The following is an 18,986-nucleotide window of genomic DNA, read 5'->3' as shown; positions in this document are numbered from 1 at the left end:
AGTATATTGATTGTCTTTACAAGAGGAAAAACTTTTTTATTATTGACAATTGACATTTTGGGAAAAAATGCATTCTTCATAAAATTTTTTGCTTATTCTAAAATGGTTAAAAAGGGATACTTTTTGAAAATTTCAACCCGTTTTAGAGAAAATTAAAAAAAATATATAAAAATATAGTTGAATTTTTTGTTGAAGTCCTAAAAATTAAAGAATCCCTCAAAACGCGTTTCTATGGTAATATAATTTCGTTCATTGTTTGATAGCTCGGTTGATAGATTTTAACAACGGCAAAAAATATGACGTTAATCAAAATTAATAATAACAATCTATAAAAAAATTAAATCGAAAATATATTACCATAGAAAAAACTTTTTCCATAGAAAATTACCATAGAAAAAACGATTTTTAGGAAAAAATTCAACCATATTTTCATGTTATTTTTTTATTTTCTCGGTTAAAATGGTGTGGAAATTTGGAAAAGTATAAACGAGATTAACTATTTTAGAACAAGCAAATTTTTTTTATGAAGAATGCATTTTTCTCAAAATGTCAGTAATAAAAATGTTTTTCCTCTTGTAAAGACAATCCGGGGACATACTGTATATAATAAGCTCCAAACGTGACTAGTTTATATCATGATTAATATTTGTAACAATTCAAATACTATTATTTAAAACTTATTAGTAAAAAGTTATTTCAATAAAATAATGTCTTTTTATACATAGAAAAGTTGATTATTTGCTATTCTGTATATCATTAATTTTTGTATGTATTATTATTAAACTTTTTTTATATTATTTTTATAAATATAAACATTTAAATCTGGAACTATACAGACATATGTATTAATTAGCATACTACTATGATATTTATCAATAAAACAGTTATAATATTTACTAAATATTAATGATTAATATTGTATAAACAAAATAACCAGCTCGACTTATCAATGACCTGCTAAATTGATAAAATAATCTCTTAATAGTTATTGAATTTTTCATTAAGTATATATTTATGAATAATTAAAAAAGAAAATTATTGATCTTATTTAGATTGATGTTATGACACAAGAAAAGTGAAGATTTGTGAAGAAAAAATTGAATACAATTTACAAGCAAAATAATATAAAAATATTACTAGACATAAATTAGAACATGAAACAAAATAAAATAACATACATATAACATCTATATAGTATCCAGATTTACTATATTATTTATTTGTTAAAGTTTTTCAAAAATTATTATACAGTGTTTTTCTTGATTGATCTCTTGTAATATTATATCCCTTTGCAGTACATTAACAAATACAATATACATTACATTGCTTTACTATTAATAAAACATTTAAAATATAATTTTGATTTAATTATTTGTCATAATTTAACTATTGCAATTATAGAAAATATAACTTTATGCGTAGTACTTCAACTTATTTCGAATTACCGTTATAATTAAAAAAAAAATGTATTTGATTTTTCACATATCATTGAATGCTAAGGAGATGGTTACATTTAATTTAATATATAACAAATGATGAAGTGATTCATACATAAAATATCACACAGAGAGTGAAACTTTTTCTTAGATTTCCATCTATATACTTTTTTTTTGGAAAAATTTATGACAAATGACAAGCATATTTCAGAAAGCTTCAAATTAGCCAAATTTTTTAGAGCTATTTTTTAAAATGTAGAAAGGTAGGCATAAGAAATACAAGTTTATTTTTGAGATATCAGTCAAATATAAGCATTTTTAGGATTGAAAAAAAAAACAGTGTCATAGTGGCCTTTGGAGTGACAATCGTTGACATTTCTGGCGAACTGACCGGAAAGTCATTCATTAAGAACTGTCATAAAAATCTGCCAAAATTTAGAGAAAAAAAATAGAAAGTTTCCAGAAAGAAACCTACTTTCAAAAAATGTGACTTGAAACTAATTAAAACAATATTTAATAAATGACATACATGGGTTAGCCCGTTAGAAATCAATGATCAATAGTCATTTCAAAGACCACTGTGATACTATTTTTTATTGATAAAATATAAATTGATTGTTGCTATATCATATGACAAATAATTACTAACAAACTACACTGAATTAAAAACTATAAATAAAATTAATTTTATTAGTGTAGTTTTAGTTTTGAAACATTTTGAAAACATGTATAAGTACAATAATAAAGTTTTTAGGTGCTGATTAAAAAAAAACATCGTACAGTAAAATACTTTCAATTTTGATAAGCTCTCTTGATCATAAAACATTGTACAGTTTCCCTGAAATTATCGTCACTATGTTAACTTAAAATGTTTGACTAATATATTTGATTTTTTAAGTTTTATATCTATTTACATTATCAGAAAGATTAAAATTCAGTGAGCCTTTACTTGAATATAAATAAAATGCATAATTAACAAAAATAATGTTTCAAAAGGTGTACCTCCCTCTATTGTCATAAATAATAAGACATCGTAAAAAAAAAAAAAAAAAAAAAATTAAAATATTTTGTAAATAGTCGTTTTGTCGTAGAGACAAAAAGTTCTGGGCAGTATCTTTATAAATTATTTTTCATATTGTCTCTTTCTCAAAGAAAGCGAAACAATAAGCTTATTTCTGTGGCACTAAGTTTACCTGTGGCACCAGGTTTTAACCTGATATGTTAACATTATTTCCCTTTGACATATCAGGTTCTGCCTTAAGTTTGATTTTCATGCATCCGTTGTCCGACGATACGATATTAATTTGTTGGTTGTAACAAATAAAATTAATATCGGACCATCGTATCAACGGACAACGGACGCATGAAAATCAAGCTTTAAGCCCCATTATCAAAACTTAGTAGTGTCGCCAGTGACAAGTCAAAAGAATCAATGAGATCTGGACAAAATTCAAACACCTGTCAATTTTAAATTTAGTACAGCTCTCATTGGTTGTTTGAAATGTCAAACTGTGTCGCTGGCAACAGTACGAAGTTCTGAGAATGGGTCTTTAGTACTACAGATTTAAGATAGATATTTTATTCAATGAGTTTTTTTTAAATCCCAAGTTGGTTTAAAATATACAGACACAAACTTTTCAGTCTCTTTGTAATAAAGAAATTTGTCTAACCAACAAAAAACGTGTAATGTTTTAAAGAATATATTCTCCTACATAAACGAAAGCAAAATAAAAACTATATTTTTAATTTTTACTTCCGAGAACAGGGAAAAATATTCCTCGAAAACATTAAGCGGTTTTTGTTGGTCAGTCAAATTTAATTCCAAGTAAATCACTAAGAATTTTGTATCTGAAGATTCTAAATCCAATGGAGATTAAAATACAATATGATCGAAAAAAAAAAACAAACGGCGTCAACGATGGCGATCAAATGAAGATCGCTTGTCATCGATCGTCATTTCCAAGCGAACTGGATACCGTTTTTTTTCGATCATATGGTATTTTGGTCCCTGTTTAAGTGATGACATTCTCAGGTGAAACAAATACAGCGTAATCATTTCATTTTGATCTATTTTTAACAACCTATTTTTTATTTAAGCCAGAAAATTAATTAAAAATAAAATATAAGGTCTTTGGTAAAGTTTTAATTAGTAAGTATTCCCAAAAAAATTGCATACATTGTCAAATGTCAAGAGTTGTTGATATAATCTATATTTTTTAAATACATGACACTACATATACATACAAGTTTATGAGATAGCACTTTTATTTATGTAATTTCAAAAATATATCACTCTTTTTTTTGCAATTATAATATTAAAACCCTGTAACTTTTTCATTTTATCCGAAAAAAATTGAAGTTTGATATCAGTATATGACATATTATATCGGGATTGACTGGTGTATTCAATTAGTTCCTGTTTCACCGGAAATGACTACAACTTTTGATTTTTTAATGGTACCCTCTGTATTTTTTTTGAACCAATAGAATAACATATCATGGCAACTTATAACATTTGCGCTTAAAAAATAGTATTTTAAATTTAAAATCTAAAATGACATGGCTGTGTTAAAACCACTAATTTTTAATCAAGGAAGCTTGGAAAAATAGGTTTGATAGTCTTAATATTTTTCGTGACTTTTCTTGGGCAGTTCAAATTTGGCCAATGGTATTTTTAATCATAACTCAATTTTTTCAAATAGCATGAAGGTGGCTTGATAGCATACTTGGAAAAAACATTTTTTATAAATAATTTGGTGCCATATATTTGGTATTTCGAAACAAATTGTCGTTATGAAACAGCCACGGCACTCAAAATTGAAATTTAGAATACTATTTTTTTAAAAATAGTATGAGGCTGAGAGTATGAAAATGTCAAAAGTTCACATGTTATGTCATACTATTCAGAATTTCATTTTCGAAAAACACATTGAATCACTTTTTTTTGTTGTGCAAAAAAAAAATTAGGGGTCAGCCATTTTTGAAAAACCTCCGATATGTTCAATTTTCAATTACAATATTAACATTTGTGTATGTCTTTTATAAAACATAGATTGCAATAAATCTAGTAAAAATAAAAGACAGTGTAATATATTTTTGAAATATTGAAAAAGTGCCATCTAATACACCTCTAATATACACTTTGCCCCATTTAAAAAAATATAGTTTATATCAATAATTATGAACTGTGACACTTGAAAGTACATATGTGTTATTTTTGGTAATACATATGCATTAAAAAGTTACTAAACCCCTGTAATTTATTTTTTAAACAAAAATTCTAGCCCAAAAAATAAAAATAAGCTCCAAAGAAGGTCAAAACTGGCAAAACCGTCCCGAGATCATTCAGAAAAACACTGTATACTGGCGCAGATATTTCTTCTGGTCGTTATAGTCCAATGGGTAGCGACTAACCAAGTTCGAAGCGCCTCCGTCCGTCGTCTGATTGGCCTTGGTAGGAGTTCTTTGCAGTGCGGGTGAACCTATCATGAACAACTTGATTTAGAGAGAGCCAAGCCCTTCGCAATGTGCCAAGTGGGAGCTTTAGTTTTTCATATTGTAAAGAAAATTCCGCAAAACCAAGAGTGTCAACTCTTTACATACAAATAGCTTAAACTGTATATCAGTCCTAACCTCAATTTTCCGGTTATACACAAATATTTAGTACAAAACAGAAAAACAATACAGATTTTGTTAAATTATTTAGAATTACTAAGATTTTTTTTTCAAAAGAGTAAACTATTTTAATAAAACAGCATTTTAATGAATCGAAAATTGAGGTTTGGTCACTTATAACTAATGACTTACCATTTGATGATCCCCAGTCAAATCGGTGTCGGGAATTTCTCAAAATTACACACCTTACCTTTTGATATTTCTCTTTGACTGGGGTATAAGCGATGAAACAAATTCGAAAAATATAAACAATTTATCTAATAAACTACTAAAAATACGCGAATTTGTAATGCTATGCAAGTGATCAAAGATCAAAATATGTAATCAAAGAAATAAAAAACTTGAAAAATTATTTAAAAATTTGTAAACCGTTTTCAGTTAGAAATTCAGTTATAAAATATATAATGTGTCTTCTTAATGAATAAGGTTTTCATAAAAGAAAACCGATTACTTTAATAATTTTAAAAGAAATTTATGTATTCAATAATAATACTTGTCTAATTAAATATTTTTATTTTTAATTATAAATTTCATGTATTTACAGCTTGTTTTTGGAAATTCAGCTCGGAATTACTACCACGAAAATAAATACTTTAATGTCAAAATGTGTTTTTATTTAAAATATCAGAATCTTGAGCCATGTGTCAAGGCTGCCTTTCTTTGAAAAACAGTTTTTCGTCCCAATTTCTTCTTCAGAAAATTAATATTATACCAGATAAACAAAAAACGACGTTAAATTACCATAAAGATCAATTTATCCATTTCATTTCATAGGTAAAATTAGAGGGCAAATGCCACCAATCGTTAATTTTTACACAAATAATTAACTTTTGTAAACATTTCAATACATTTACTCTAAAAAGAATTATTATTAACTTAATATAACTTTAATTCGGTTTATACTAGTTTTAAATGACATTGTTTCTGGAAGATTTTCACTTGAACCTACTGAAACGGAATAGGTTCATTTAAAAATAAAAATAAAATAAAACTAAATTTAATAAAAGAAAAATTATATAGGCTATGTTAAAAATCTTTATCAGAATCGCATGTTTCCCCTTTCTATTAAACTAACTACAACTCTTCAAAATATAACACTGTATACAAAGAATAATATACAGTAAATTATGAAAATGTATAAATTCAATATTTAAAAATGACCAGACTATTAGTTTTTAAAGTTACATAGAGCGCTACAAAATTAAATGGTAAAATTTTAACACTTATAAAAAAAACGATGCTTATAAGATACAATACAATTTTTGTTTCTTATCGTATATCCCTTAAAATCCCATACATGTTGTAAAGAAATATAATAATTTATCGGTCTTTCTTTTAATATTTAAAAATTAAAGTATTTATATTAAATATTTTATCTTCATAATTATTTATCAAATAGTTTTATTAATTCTTTATGATGTTACGTTTAAACATTTTAAACACAACTTTCTTTGTTAATTATCCATCACAATAATTGTGTACAGACGATAATTTTCATACGTTACTAACGCAGTCAGTCATTGGCACATTGCAGTTGAAATTCACTTAAACTTTAATCTTTTACCAACCTTTAATTGCTGCTTGTTGCGCCGCCGCAGATCCTCCATTGGTCTGCAAGACAGGCGTTTGCTGTTGTTGAATTTGCTGATGAATTGGGTTGTTGGGATCAGCAAAATCGAACAAAGGCTGTATCACTTCGGCTTGGAATACCTGGTTCTTCTGCCAAAGGTTCAGCACTCGAATTATTTTACTCTAAAATGGAATTAGAACAAATCACTAGTAACAAATCATCATTGTTTGTGTGAGCAGTCTTACCTTATCCTCGGGAGGACATTTAAACAAGTTCACAAATGTCTGTTGGAGATTTTTGGCAAACCTAGGTGCAAAGACATCTTTTTCTGTACCGAACTGGTGTCTGGATTGCCGGACGATTGAATCTATCACATACAGGCCTGGGACTTTATACTCGGGTTTGCATTTCTGAATGAACTTTTCAACGCTCTGAACGACGTGTTTGTAGAACTTAATGGCTTTTATAGCTCCCCTCGTTATAGCGGTCATTTTTGCTTTGGAGATGGGAGGCTTAACCTCGTATAAGGCGGACAGCTGTAATAGTTTGTTATTATTTAAAATTCAAATTACCAGCAATACATGTGAAGATGGTTCTGAAGACAATCAGTATAAGTAAATATTAAAATGAACTTAATTATACAGGGTGTCAAAAAATAGTGTATCTAACTTCGATGGATGATTCTACAGATAAAAATAAAACAAAAAGTTCCTATGAACATATGCCCTAAAATGCTCCCTGAAGAACTTATACCCCTCGAAAGGGCAAATAAAAATAATATATTTTGTTTATTTTTAAGAATATTCTAGTAAATCGTATTTCTTGAAATTTGGTACTTTACACACATTTTAATGCCAAAGCGAATAGCGAAAGTTTAAAATTCCGTAACAGCTCTGAAAGAAGTACTACTAGTGGGACTTCATTTATCCTTATAGATACAGTAATTTCAACAAATGAAAATTAAAGCTAGGATTTTTTTATGTAAAAAAGGTGCTCTTCATTTAGTTCGAAACGGTGAACGGTTTTCAAAATATTTGCGTTTAAAAGTTCTGATGCATCGATTTTAGTATTAGCCACTGAACTTAGATACACTATTTTTTGACATCCTGTATATTTTGAAAACATACTACATAATAATACAGGGATATTTACTACTTATTTTTCATAATAAATATGGTATATATAGCAAGAAAGTACAGTCTGTTCAACGAAAGACTTTGACAGACGACATCCAAAAAATTACAGGAAATACAATTATTTAAGTGTCCTTAGAACTACTAGTCCAAGAGAAAAGAACTTTAAATACGAAATTTTGGTAAAAACTTGAATTTTTAATACAAGTTACTTTGAAAGATCTAAAAACGAATTGTGAAAGATTTTTTAAATTCATCCCCGAGAAAGGGTGAAATAAATAAATAAAATTATTTTTTTCGAAATTTCAGAGAAACGGCAAGAACTAGAAAAAAATTTCAAATAAAAGTTGTGAAGCTTGAAAGTGATACTTTTTTTGATCAGATCAAAATTAACCGATATAGGGTGGCTAGAAGCTAGGGAATGATAGTAAAAATTAAAAAAAAATATCAGTTGTTGAAAAATTCATATATTTAACATTTTTATTCAATTTGTTTGGAAAATTATAAATTTTAATTAAGATTTTTTTTAAATCACCCCAAGAAGGGGTGAAAAATATAAAGTGTTTTTTTCAAATTTCAGAGAGACGGTAAGGACTTTGAAACAAGAAACAGTTGTTGAAAAATTCATATATTTAACATTTTTATTCAATTTGTTTGGAAAATTATAAATTTTAATTAAGCTTTTTTTTAAATCACCCCAAGAAGGGGTGAAAAATATAAAGTATTTTTTTTTCAAATTTCAGAGAGACGGTAAGGAATTTGAAACAAGAAACAGTTGTTGAAAAATTCATATATTTAACATTTTTATTCAATTTGTTTGGAAAATTATAAATTTTAATTAAGATTTTTTTTAAATCACCTCAAGAAGGGGTGAAAAATATAAAGTGTTTTTTTTTTCAAATTTCAGAGAAACGGTAAGGACTTTGAAACAAAGGTTTTAATAAAAGCTGTCCCCTAGCTTCTAGCCACCCTATCTCGGTTAATTTTGATTTGAGCAAAAGAAAAATATAAAGTTTTTTTTTCAAATTTCAGAGAAACGGTAAGGACTTTGAAACAAGAAACAGTTGTTGAAAAATTCATATATTTAACATTTTTATTCAATTTGTTTGGAAAATTATAAATTTTAATTAAGATTTTTTTTACATCACCCCAAGAAGGGGTGAAAAATATGAAGTGTTTTTTTCAAATTTCAGAGAAACGGTAAGGACTTTGAAACAAGAAACAGTTTGTTGAAAAATTCATATATTTAACAATTTTATTCAATTTGTTTGGAAAATTATAAATTGTAATTAAGATTTTTTTTAGATCACCCCAAGAAGGGGTGAAAAATATAAAGTGTTTTTTTTCAAATTTCAGAGAAACGGTAAGGACTTTGAAACAAAGGTTTTAATAAAAGCTGTCCCCTAGCTTCTAGCCACCCTATCTCGGTTAATTTTGATTTAAGTAAAAAAAGTATAGAGGCCATTTTTATGTAGAATTGGATGCTTTACAACTTTTATTTGAACTCTATCTTCTAGTCCTTGTCGTTTCTCCAAAATTTGGAAAAAATAATTTTATTTATTTATTTCACAGCTTCTCGAGGGTCAAAAAATCTTTCACAATTCGTTTTAAGATCTTTCAAAGTAACTTTTATCAAAAATTCAACTTTTTACCAAAATTTCATATTTGAAGGCCTATTTTCTTGGACTATACATTGTGTCTTAATTCTGAGACTGGAGCCAATGAGATTTGTACAAAGATCAAACTGATCTCAATGTTGAATTTAGTTAGTACAATTCTCATTGGTTCCGCCAGCGAGACAACGTAGGTACCTACATAGTTGTGAGAACAAGGCTTTACCTATGAAATTTTCATAATAGCCGGCTATGTAAGCCAGCGATATGTCAAAAGAACCAACAACAATTAAACAATTCTCACTGGTTCTCTGATGTGTCAACCAGTGTAGCCAGCGAAAGAACGTGTTTCTGATAACGATTTTTCAAAGCCCCATTCTGAACTGCATTGTGTCGCTATGATACTTCAAAGAACCAATGAGATTTATACTAAAATCAAATTTAACAGATATTTCAATTTTGTACAAATTTCATCCGTAAGTGTCACAAGCGTCACAATATAGTTCTGAAGCCTGGGCTTAATTTTAATTAAAATTAAAATGTAGAGAGTAAGTACTTTCAGTAATTTTTTTGTCATCTTTTGTGGACCCTCAAAATGTCAATTTTCTTATTATACGGACTAGTTACATCCGACATATAATAGAAAAATTATGTAGGTAGGTACAATATGATCAAAAAACGGCGTCCAGTTGGCTTGGAAATGAACATCCATGACATTCCCCATATAATTTTACATAAGGTAATTACAATAGACATTTAATATGTAAGCAATAAAAAAACCCTTGGTTCTATTGTGAACATTTCCTGTGACAATGCTAGACATTTAATGTAATTAAGCAGATAACGGATTTATTGTTATCATTATTATATAAAATGACAGCAATCTTCACTTCATAGCCATCCATCGCTGAAGCCATTTTTTTTTGGATTGTATTGTATTTACTCTACAATCGAAAAAAAAGCTTCAGAGTAGGCTTGAAAATAAAAACTACATTCATAGGTCATTTTACATGTAAAATTACAATTACATTTACATATTACAATTTTAAATTTCAAGCCAACTTGTTTCTTTCTTGTTTATAGATTTCAAACTGTGAGTAGATACCTAATTGCTAACTGACTTAGCTTGTGTCTAAATTGCTCTCTGACTATATCTGGTCTTTATGACGATAAGCAATTATAGGCTGGTTTGCTGGATGTCCACAGAAAGAGCAAAATTCTTTTAGACAACAAAGTTTTCGTTTTGGCGAAAAACGTTCTTGTCTTTTACAAAATCAGGTTTCAAAGAAAAGCAAAAATCTTATTTACAATCAAATATGCACAGTAGCAGTTAAAGAACAGGTAGCAATCAAAAATGTTTTAATCATTTAATTTGCACTAAGAGCACAATTTTAGTCAAAAACGGTTTTGATTAAAACTGTTTTGTTCTTTCTGTATGGTCCAGCCTGAATAAAATTTTCACGCTATCTTGCCAATGAACATGCATTGAACGCGGAGATGTGGAGGCGGTCACCCGTCCAAACATTCGTATCGCCCAACATCGCTTACATCAACAGAATCGAGCGGGATTTGTCGACGTAGCTAGGTCATTAACCACTTTATAATTAAATCAAAATATTGATATATTAGACAATTCACCTTCTGAACATTCATATGCTATAAGAAGTTAAAATAATAGAAATATGTAATCCTCTAGCCATAGATATTAAATATTTATCAATTAGAAATTTCGCAAATAAAAATGGGATATTTAAATGTGTGTGACATTCATTCCTGTGAATGCGTAAAGTAGATCATACTGCAAAATTAATATAATAAATAATATATCAAATCATACTGCAAAATTAAGTATATTATCAGTATAAGAAAAGGAGGTTCTGCGATATCTCATGCTCATGTCAGAATATTCTTACGTTAATCCAACTCATTATCCGAGTGATGATATTTTATGTCGGTATTAAAACCATATTAAAAGACATCAAAACATATTTTGTCAGTAAAATAAAATATCTACAAAATAACTATACGTTCAGCGTATTGAAATAAAATGAGGAATTATATTAAAAATGTATAAAGATTGTGCAAAAGACAATCAAATCTCTACAATTGCCTCATTACTATAGCAGCCGAAATTACACACTAAATTACCTCCGCATTAAATGCTTTTACCGCCTCCATACTGCAATTTTTATGGTCCTAACAATTTAGCACTAAAACTATAACACTAAACAGCACCAATTAACCATATTTTAACAATAATTAATCACTAACAAACATTTAAAAGTCGGAAAACTGACGCCATTTTGTAATATTTCCGACTTTCTTAAAAAATGCCGGACGGATATCAAACTGTCATGCGCAAGATAATTTGTATTGCCGATTATAGATGGTGCAAATTATTTTTAGTGCTGCTATTTAGAAATAGATGTCGGTAGTTTTGATTTTAAATTTTAATTTTGTTTTAAATACCTAGATGGTACTATTGGGCGTCGGTAATTTTTAAACTGTGAAAACAGCTTACAGATGTCGCTACAATATTTTATATCAATTTTTTTAAATTCTATTGATAAAAAACGGCGTTGCGGTAGTTAAAAAAGAATCAGTGAGGGTTTACATCATGTTTATGTCGTAAAATTAGTTTACGATGATATAATACAGTGAGTGACGATATTAATTTATGGCAAACTTTTTAAGGTCTGTAAAATACTGAGGTAAGTATAAGAAATAAAACTTCATATAGGTAGTTTAAAATAACACTTTATATTATTTCAATGAACATACTATAATAATCAATGGTAATAATAATAATGATAATAATCTATAACACTATTTCAGTACAGAATTCTTATGACTAGAACAACTAGTTTATATACAAGGGAAAAATATATACTCATCTCTCGAGTGTCTTTTTTAACAATAATTTAGGTCTTAATAAAAAATTATGCTTATACATTACGCATTAACTTAATTGCTATTGTAGAAATAGCGACAAAAAGCGTACATCTTCAAACAATAATGTAAACACTGGCCTGTTAATTAGAAAACGGTAAAAAAACAGTATAAAAATACATCAAAATAAAATGACATGATTACAATAATGTATATACAATGTCGCCTATGGTAAATATTTCTTAGATAGATACCTAGGACCATATTTATTTTTCGACAATGAACAAATTTACAAACACTAGAAAACGAACCCAATAAATTAAGAATTAAAACTAAATTTTAAACTGCTTGGTTCTCAGCAGACGTGACTATTTTGTTTGGACTAGCTACGACACTGGTCTGTCATTTGACCTAGTATCGGCTTTATAATCTTTGGTAAGACTTTTAATAAAAAAAAAACATGTATGTGTTAATCAATCGGCCTATTTCTTGTCTGTACAAATAGGTTTTCTACTCTCTAGTTGAAAAAGCAGATTTAAACGTCAAATTAGTGTTGGATACTTTGATTCAAAGATAACCTCATAATATATTGTTACAAAAATGTATGAGATTACATTATCAGATCGAATAGAATGCAGACTGCTATACTTTTTACTTTTGCGTCTGAAATACAAGTTAAAATAATAGAACTAAAATAAAAATCATATGTAATTTGAAATGTAAAGTAAACTTGAACAAAAAAAAATAACTGGACCGTTTCTACTATATTGACATTTTCAGAGTCAAACTAGAGATTAGAAAATGGTTTGTTGTGAAGAACAGAACTCAAAGATAGTATGTGTCATGTTTGAGATTATCACAAAATATTCTAATGTTTCAGTCTTCTAAAAATCTCTACATTTTCCTGGAAGCACACAATAGAAAATTGTTATCTTTTAAGGACAGTTTTAGGCTTCAAGCATACTGTAAAGTGACAAGAAATTCTTGACTCGCCTCCAAGACCCTATTCTAACTTATTTCAACAGTTAAAAGCTAAAATTATGCATTGAACCATTTTTGTTTTATCTTCAATACTGTAATGGTAAACTATAATATATTTTTTAAGAGATTTAAGGCATCAGTATGGAAAAATAATTAAAAAATACAGTTAGAATAAGGCCTAGGAAGGTCGACCATAACAAGTCATAACAAATAAAAGATTACGATTTATATGTTCTGATAACGTCCCTTATGACGGCCCTGCATAAAGGACAGTGTCCGCCACCTTTACCTCTCCACTGTTGTAAAGCGCACTCGTAGCACATGCACATGTGTCCGCACATGTATAAAACGGCATCTATGGAGTTTTCGTAACAAATGGTGCACTCGGCTCCAGCCGTAAGGCCTTGCGCAGGTCCGGCTGGGTTGCCGTCCACCATCCAGCCAAGAGGTGTGGAGTATGTGGATGATTCAGATGCTGATATGGGCTGCAACAAAAACAATTTTTTTTTAATATAAAATTTTCACACTAAAAAAAATACAATAAACCTAGATTTGAGCTGATTTTTGTATGCCTATTCAAACATAAATTAAATATAATAAGTCAAATATTATTTTTACAGTCTGTCCACTGTGGCATTAATCTGTCATTTTAATTCAGAGATAAATTACTTTTTCTGTAATGTTTTTATGTTGCTTGTATAAATCTTCTGTTATTTGTTGGACAGATTTTGATACATTAAAGATGGAGGAATATCACTGTATCTACTTTAAAACATCTTTTTGCCAGTTTCGTTTAAGGCTTGATTTTCATGCATCCGTTGTCCGACGATACGATATTAATTTTATTTGTTGAATTTAAAGATTCGATTGGTTAACAAATTACGCAGTTTTTAAATTTATTGCATTTTCATGCCTCTGATATTTTTATTTCCATAACGATTTCGCTGTTTTACTTATAGTCCAAGAGCTAGCAACGTTTTCGACAGGGAATTTTAATAAAGCTGGTTCTTTAATATCTATATCTTTTGCTATGCTCTCCTGAACAAAGTGCGGATCGTCTGGCTGCCGGTAGACGTTGCGTTTTCTACTGAGCATCATATCTGTATTCAACATCTGTTCACTACTGCGCATCTCAAATTCGCCCTGTATTTCAGGAACTAAGGAGGCTAGGACAAACCTATGTGTAGCATATATAATTTCATAAAAAGTAGCAAAGTAATGTGAAAATCGCATCATTGGAATACCCTGTACAGATGCGCAGTAGTGAACCGCAGTAGTCTACCAGCAGTTAGACGGCCCGCACTTTGGTCAGAAGAGCACAGGGGAGCATAGCAAAAGATATCTACCAGTTTTTTTTTAACTTAGCGCTGTGTAGTATTATATATTTATTAAGGTTAGATTAAATTTGTCAAAAAAGTGTCAAAACGTCCGTTATCGTACGATTTTTCTCTGTTGACGGGCTTGAAAAGTGGCGCAAAAACGCTATGACCAATCAGAGCGCCGTCAGACCACCGTATCAACGGATAATGGACACATGAAAATCAAGCTTAACTCATTAGCTGTGCTTTTTTGCGATTTTATTTGTATTTCTCGTGTATTTTATAATTAGTTTTATGTAAAGTGTATATATCTTGAAAAATATTATGCCAGGTCTGTAGTTTTTGTAAGATTATTGTGAATCATACAAAGAGGCTTCATAAATAGTAAAAAAATATATAATATATATAAATAGTAAATATTTGGTATTATTGTATTATATAACATTTAAGAAAAAAATTGTTCCTAAGAAAAACTTGTTGTCATCTCATATTAAACATTTTCTTTCCCCTCAACACTGTTATTTTTCAATAAAGTATAATTCTACATACCTCAATGTATGTGGCGCTGCAACTACTCATCATAGTTCCGTTGGCTACCATGCTTGACGTGGTAGGTATTGGTGCTATGACAGAAGTGACAGGTGACAATGGAGAAGGCGCGTGGCTGGCAAAACCGTGATGGCTGATGGCTGTGGCTGGTGGGAGAATTACAGACAATACTGCTCCACCGTTTGCTGATGGTTGAACCTTTAAATAAAAATATTTGTTTAATATTATATATTTATAGTAAGAAATGAAAGTACTTACTTGAATATCAGCTTGTGGAAAACATAACCTCCCATTCTGAGGTTGTGCTGGTCTAGGTTGAACAGGTACAATGTCAGTAGTATCTCTAACTGTTAAACTTTGTCTATAAAATAAAACACATCATTAGATAAGTACTAATAAATAATTTTTTTGTAGTTAAAACTTACCGTGAGCTATTGCTAGCTTGTCTGGTCATCTCGTTTTGAAGGTTGAGACTATTGATTGATTCGCTAGCTTCGATATGCCGCCTATCTACTATACTTTGACTGGAAACATTCCGTAAAGGACTTGAGGCGAGATTTGTTGCGTTGTGTCCACTAAGAACCCGAATTCTTTGCGTTGATCCGTAGATATCAAAATATGCCCACAATCTGTAAAAAATATTTCAAATTATAGAAATGTTGATATACCCTGCTGGTCATCCAATTTATGTGGTCTGGATTTTAATGACTGTGACAGAGAATAATATAAATGACCGGTTGACAGACAGAGACAAATCAAAAGCGGCATACAATACAGTGTTGCCGGTTTTTTATGTTTGTAGGAAAATGTATGTAGAAAAATATAAGCAATTTCAAAAACTTCCATGTATACTACTGAAATGATGATAATATATCTGAACTAAATATAATCTATTACAGCTGTAGTAAAATGACTAACTAATAGTGAAAAATAAAGTTCCAACCCTAAATGCAACATTATTTTCGTAAACGCCTACTCGTGCGGTTTGAAATTTTGATGCAAAATCCGGCAATACAGTGTAGAATGTGTCGACCCAATTTTTATCTCTTTTTAATACATTTGATTTTCCATTACGCGCCTGTCTACATCTCTGTCTTACACGTTAAAATCCAGATCGCACAGTTTCGATGATCAAATCGGTATATTTTTAACATCAGTACCGAATATAATTTTTGATTGTATATTTACCTTAAAGTTTGGTCCACGTGTATAACAACTAAAGGTGCTCCGCCGTTTCTCGAAATCTGAACTTCGCCAGTAGGTGCTATACAAAAACTAATTTCATCGCCTTTGTTTAAGTTTCTTGCAAAATCACGCGATAGTACCCAATATTCTGGTCGGTCCAGAAGAAAGTTCGAATCGTCAGGCAAATCGGCCAGGGTAAGCGTAGAGGGATCGCACGAAGTAAGACCTGAAATAAAATTATCAAACTTAAGTATAAGAATATTGTTTCACCTGCTTATAGTATCTTTTTCTTTTTATTTCGTGATTAGTCATATCGTTCTTAGAGTGCTTGGAACATTGAATAAAAAAAATAAGATAGGAGTTAAATACTATTTTTTAATCATACATTCAATATTAGTTAAACAAAGCTGAAAAAAACGGATTTGAAACCCATTTTCTGTCGGCTTTGTTTCACTTTTCTCTTGATCATTTTGGATTTTGTAAATTTTTAATTATAATTTTCTGTTCATTATTTCGTTCTTTCTAATTTACTTCATAATTAGTTTTACGTAAACTGTATAAATCTGAAAATACAATGTCAGAGCTTGAATTACAGTGAGATTATCATGAATTTTAAAAAGAGACTTCAAAACGCAAAAGAAAACGGGCACCGATACTTCTGAAGTATCGGCTATTACTGCTTTAATTGATCATGGTTGAACCAAAAACCAAACTATCGAGAAAAAATACACCTAGACTATATAATTAATTTTAAATTCCTTGCATTAGAAAGATATGCTAAAAAGTCAAATAATTTACCTACAAATTGCATAAAAAATCATCAAAATCGGCCCACTAGAACAAAATATATTAAACTTTCAAATACATGAAAATTTTAAGGTGCCCGTTTTTCGCGCCAGTGAGTGTAGTTACTTGGTTACTTGTGCTACATGCCATCCATTTCAAATAAAAATGGTAAAAATAATAGAACACCTTCCCACTATTAAGTAACTATTCCTATAGATTTAATTTAATTATAGTTTATGATGTTTTAAAAAATATATAACACAACTGATAAATCGGAATTTAAGGCAGCCATATTAAAGTACAGTCGCAGTTGCGCTAATTTTGTTGAAATCCTCCTTCCTTAGCCTTTTTATTCGGTGAATATAACCCATAGATAAAGGAAACAAGACTGGAATGCTCAGCTTGCCGCCAAAACTTATAATAGTTTTGGAGCGCATACGTTGTAGGGCGGTGCTATAGCGGTTGTTAAGAACAACCGCAAACAAGGACAGAAATAATTTTCTCTTGTCAAAGTCAGAATCTCAAAAATTATAAAATCTTTCAAAATTTAAACTGCCCTCATTGAAAAAATACCGAAAAGTGTTTAAAACGTCCATTTTCAAAGTACTTATTGCTATCTTGTGAGTTTGATTTAAATTTCATTTACCCGTGATAATTGTGAAAAAGTAGCATTAAAAACTTAAAAAGCTGTGTGAACTGTGAACTGCAAAAACTATCGTGGATTGTGGCATAACGTCGGTTTCCAATGTTTCATGGGTATTTCATACATCTCTTTATATAAAATAAAGGTTTCTTATATGCAACAGACTGTATTTTATTTAAGAAATTAAAAGAAAATAATAATAAATTTGAATAAACAATATTTGGCGACATAATTCCAGAAAAAGCCGAACCGCTCCGAAATTATCAAAAGCTTTGGAGAGCGACCGTTGGAAGAATAGCGCCAAAAAATAGTATTTACATTGTCCTTATGGACACTTTCCAATCTAAACTTGTTTTTTTTTATCTATGATATAACTACATATCAAGAGGTAAAATATAATGTGTGTCCTTGCCTCCCCCATTGCAGTCTTCATCATGAGACATTATATGAGAAGATTGCGAATGACAAAACTTTTACAGAAAAAAATAACCCATTATAAACTCACCTAATCCAAGACATCCCTGGAACATAGGCTCCGTTGCCAGAATCTGCACCACAATTTTCTCGCCCAACTGCAAAGGTCTAGCCGTGAACACGTATCCCTGGCAGAACTCGGTATCCGATCGCATAGCCACGCTCCTGTTACCCCCAACGAACCGCACGTTCCTGCCTCTGGTCCTGTGCAGCGGCATCGCCTGGTAATTTACGTTCTGCGGTTGGTACCTCAGTAGGGGCAAGGTTAAATCCTGGCTGCTCTGCTGCGATTGGGCAGGCGCCTGCTGGATGTGCAGCTGCTGCATGGGATAGGTGATTCTGTCTACGGGGTCCTGAGGCACCATGGATGTTTGATGGTTAGGGGGCACTGAGTTTTCGCAGGAGGCCGGTGTCGGAGACATATTCGAGCTGTAAAAAAAAATGTTAAATACACATTAAAACATTTTTCGTGACTATCAACTGAGGTCTAGCGCTCTTTGATGCCGGTTGGTAGTATTTACCAAAAGTGCATAGGTGATGCAAAAGGCTCAGAAGCCAAAGACTCTGATTTTAAAATCTTAGATTTATATTTTATTGTTAAGAAAATTGAGATAAAGCAAATAACGGGTATCTGTGATATTCTTTGTCTGAAAGTTTTGAATATCAAGCTTCATTTAGAACGTCAAAATTAGTGGTAGTAATTTTCAATTAGTAGAAAAAGTTAACAAACTTT

The 18,986-nt window shown here is 30.0% G+C and overlaps 2 protein-coding genes across 5 annotated transcripts in view; both read right to left on the bottom strand.

Annotated features, from left to right (window-relative positions):
- LOC115879701 (SR-related and CTD-associated factor 4-like) overlaps positions 1 to 11,757 on the bottom strand; it is a 31,140-nt gene extending 19,383 nt beyond the window's left edge. For 2 of the 3 annotated variants that reach the window (XM_030896655.1, XM_030896656.1), the window contains exons 1-4: positions 11,576 to 11,757; positions 6,927 to 7,217; positions 6,680 to 6,863; positions 4,851 to 4,918 (exon numbers count right to left, since the gene is read on the bottom strand). In XM_030896655.1, the coding sequence (XP_030752515.1) occupies positions 4,851 to 4,918; positions 6,680 to 6,863; positions 6,927 to 7,217; positions 11,576 to 11,605 (573 nt within the window). In that variant the 5' untranslated portion in view covers positions 11,606 to 11,757. Of the gene's footprint in view, positions 1 to 4,850; positions 4,919 to 6,679; positions 6,864 to 6,926; positions 7,218 to 11,575 lie in introns of those variants that run through there. The other variant, XM_030896657.1, reaches the window with a different exon arrangement.
- A 411-nt stretch (positions 11,758 to 12,168) lies between these two features.
- LOC115879734 (protein neuralized) overlaps positions 12,169 to 18,986 on the bottom strand; it is a 123,761-nt gene continuing 116,943 nt past the window's right edge. For both annotated transcript variants that reach the window (XM_030896704.1, XM_030896703.1), the window contains exons 5-10: positions 18,285 to 18,682; positions 16,354 to 16,576; positions 15,591 to 15,794; positions 15,424 to 15,526; positions 15,166 to 15,363; positions 12,169 to 13,782 (exon numbers count right to left, since the gene is read on the bottom strand). In XM_030896704.1, coding sequence (XP_030752564.1) covers positions 13,516 to 13,782; positions 15,166 to 15,363; positions 15,424 to 15,526; positions 15,591 to 15,794; positions 16,354 to 16,576; positions 18,285 to 18,682 — 1,393 coding nt within the window. In that variant the 3' untranslated portion in view covers positions 12,169 to 13,515. The remainder of the gene's footprint in view (positions 13,783 to 15,165; positions 15,364 to 15,423; positions 15,527 to 15,590; positions 15,795 to 16,353; positions 16,577 to 18,284; positions 18,683 to 18,986) is intronic.

Source organism: Sitophilus oryzae, unplaced genomic scaffold (assembly GCF_002938485.1).
Source record: "Sitophilus oryzae breed Bouriz unplaced genomic scaffold, Soryzae_2.0 scaffold_1586_pilon_pilon, whole genome shotgun sequence".
Classification (NCBI taxonomy): Eukaryota; Metazoa; Arthropoda; class Insecta; order Coleoptera; family Curculionidae; genus Sitophilus; species Sitophilus oryzae.
The sequence above is the reverse complement of the archived record's forward strand: the minus strand, read 5'-3'. Positions and strand labels throughout refer to the sequence as shown.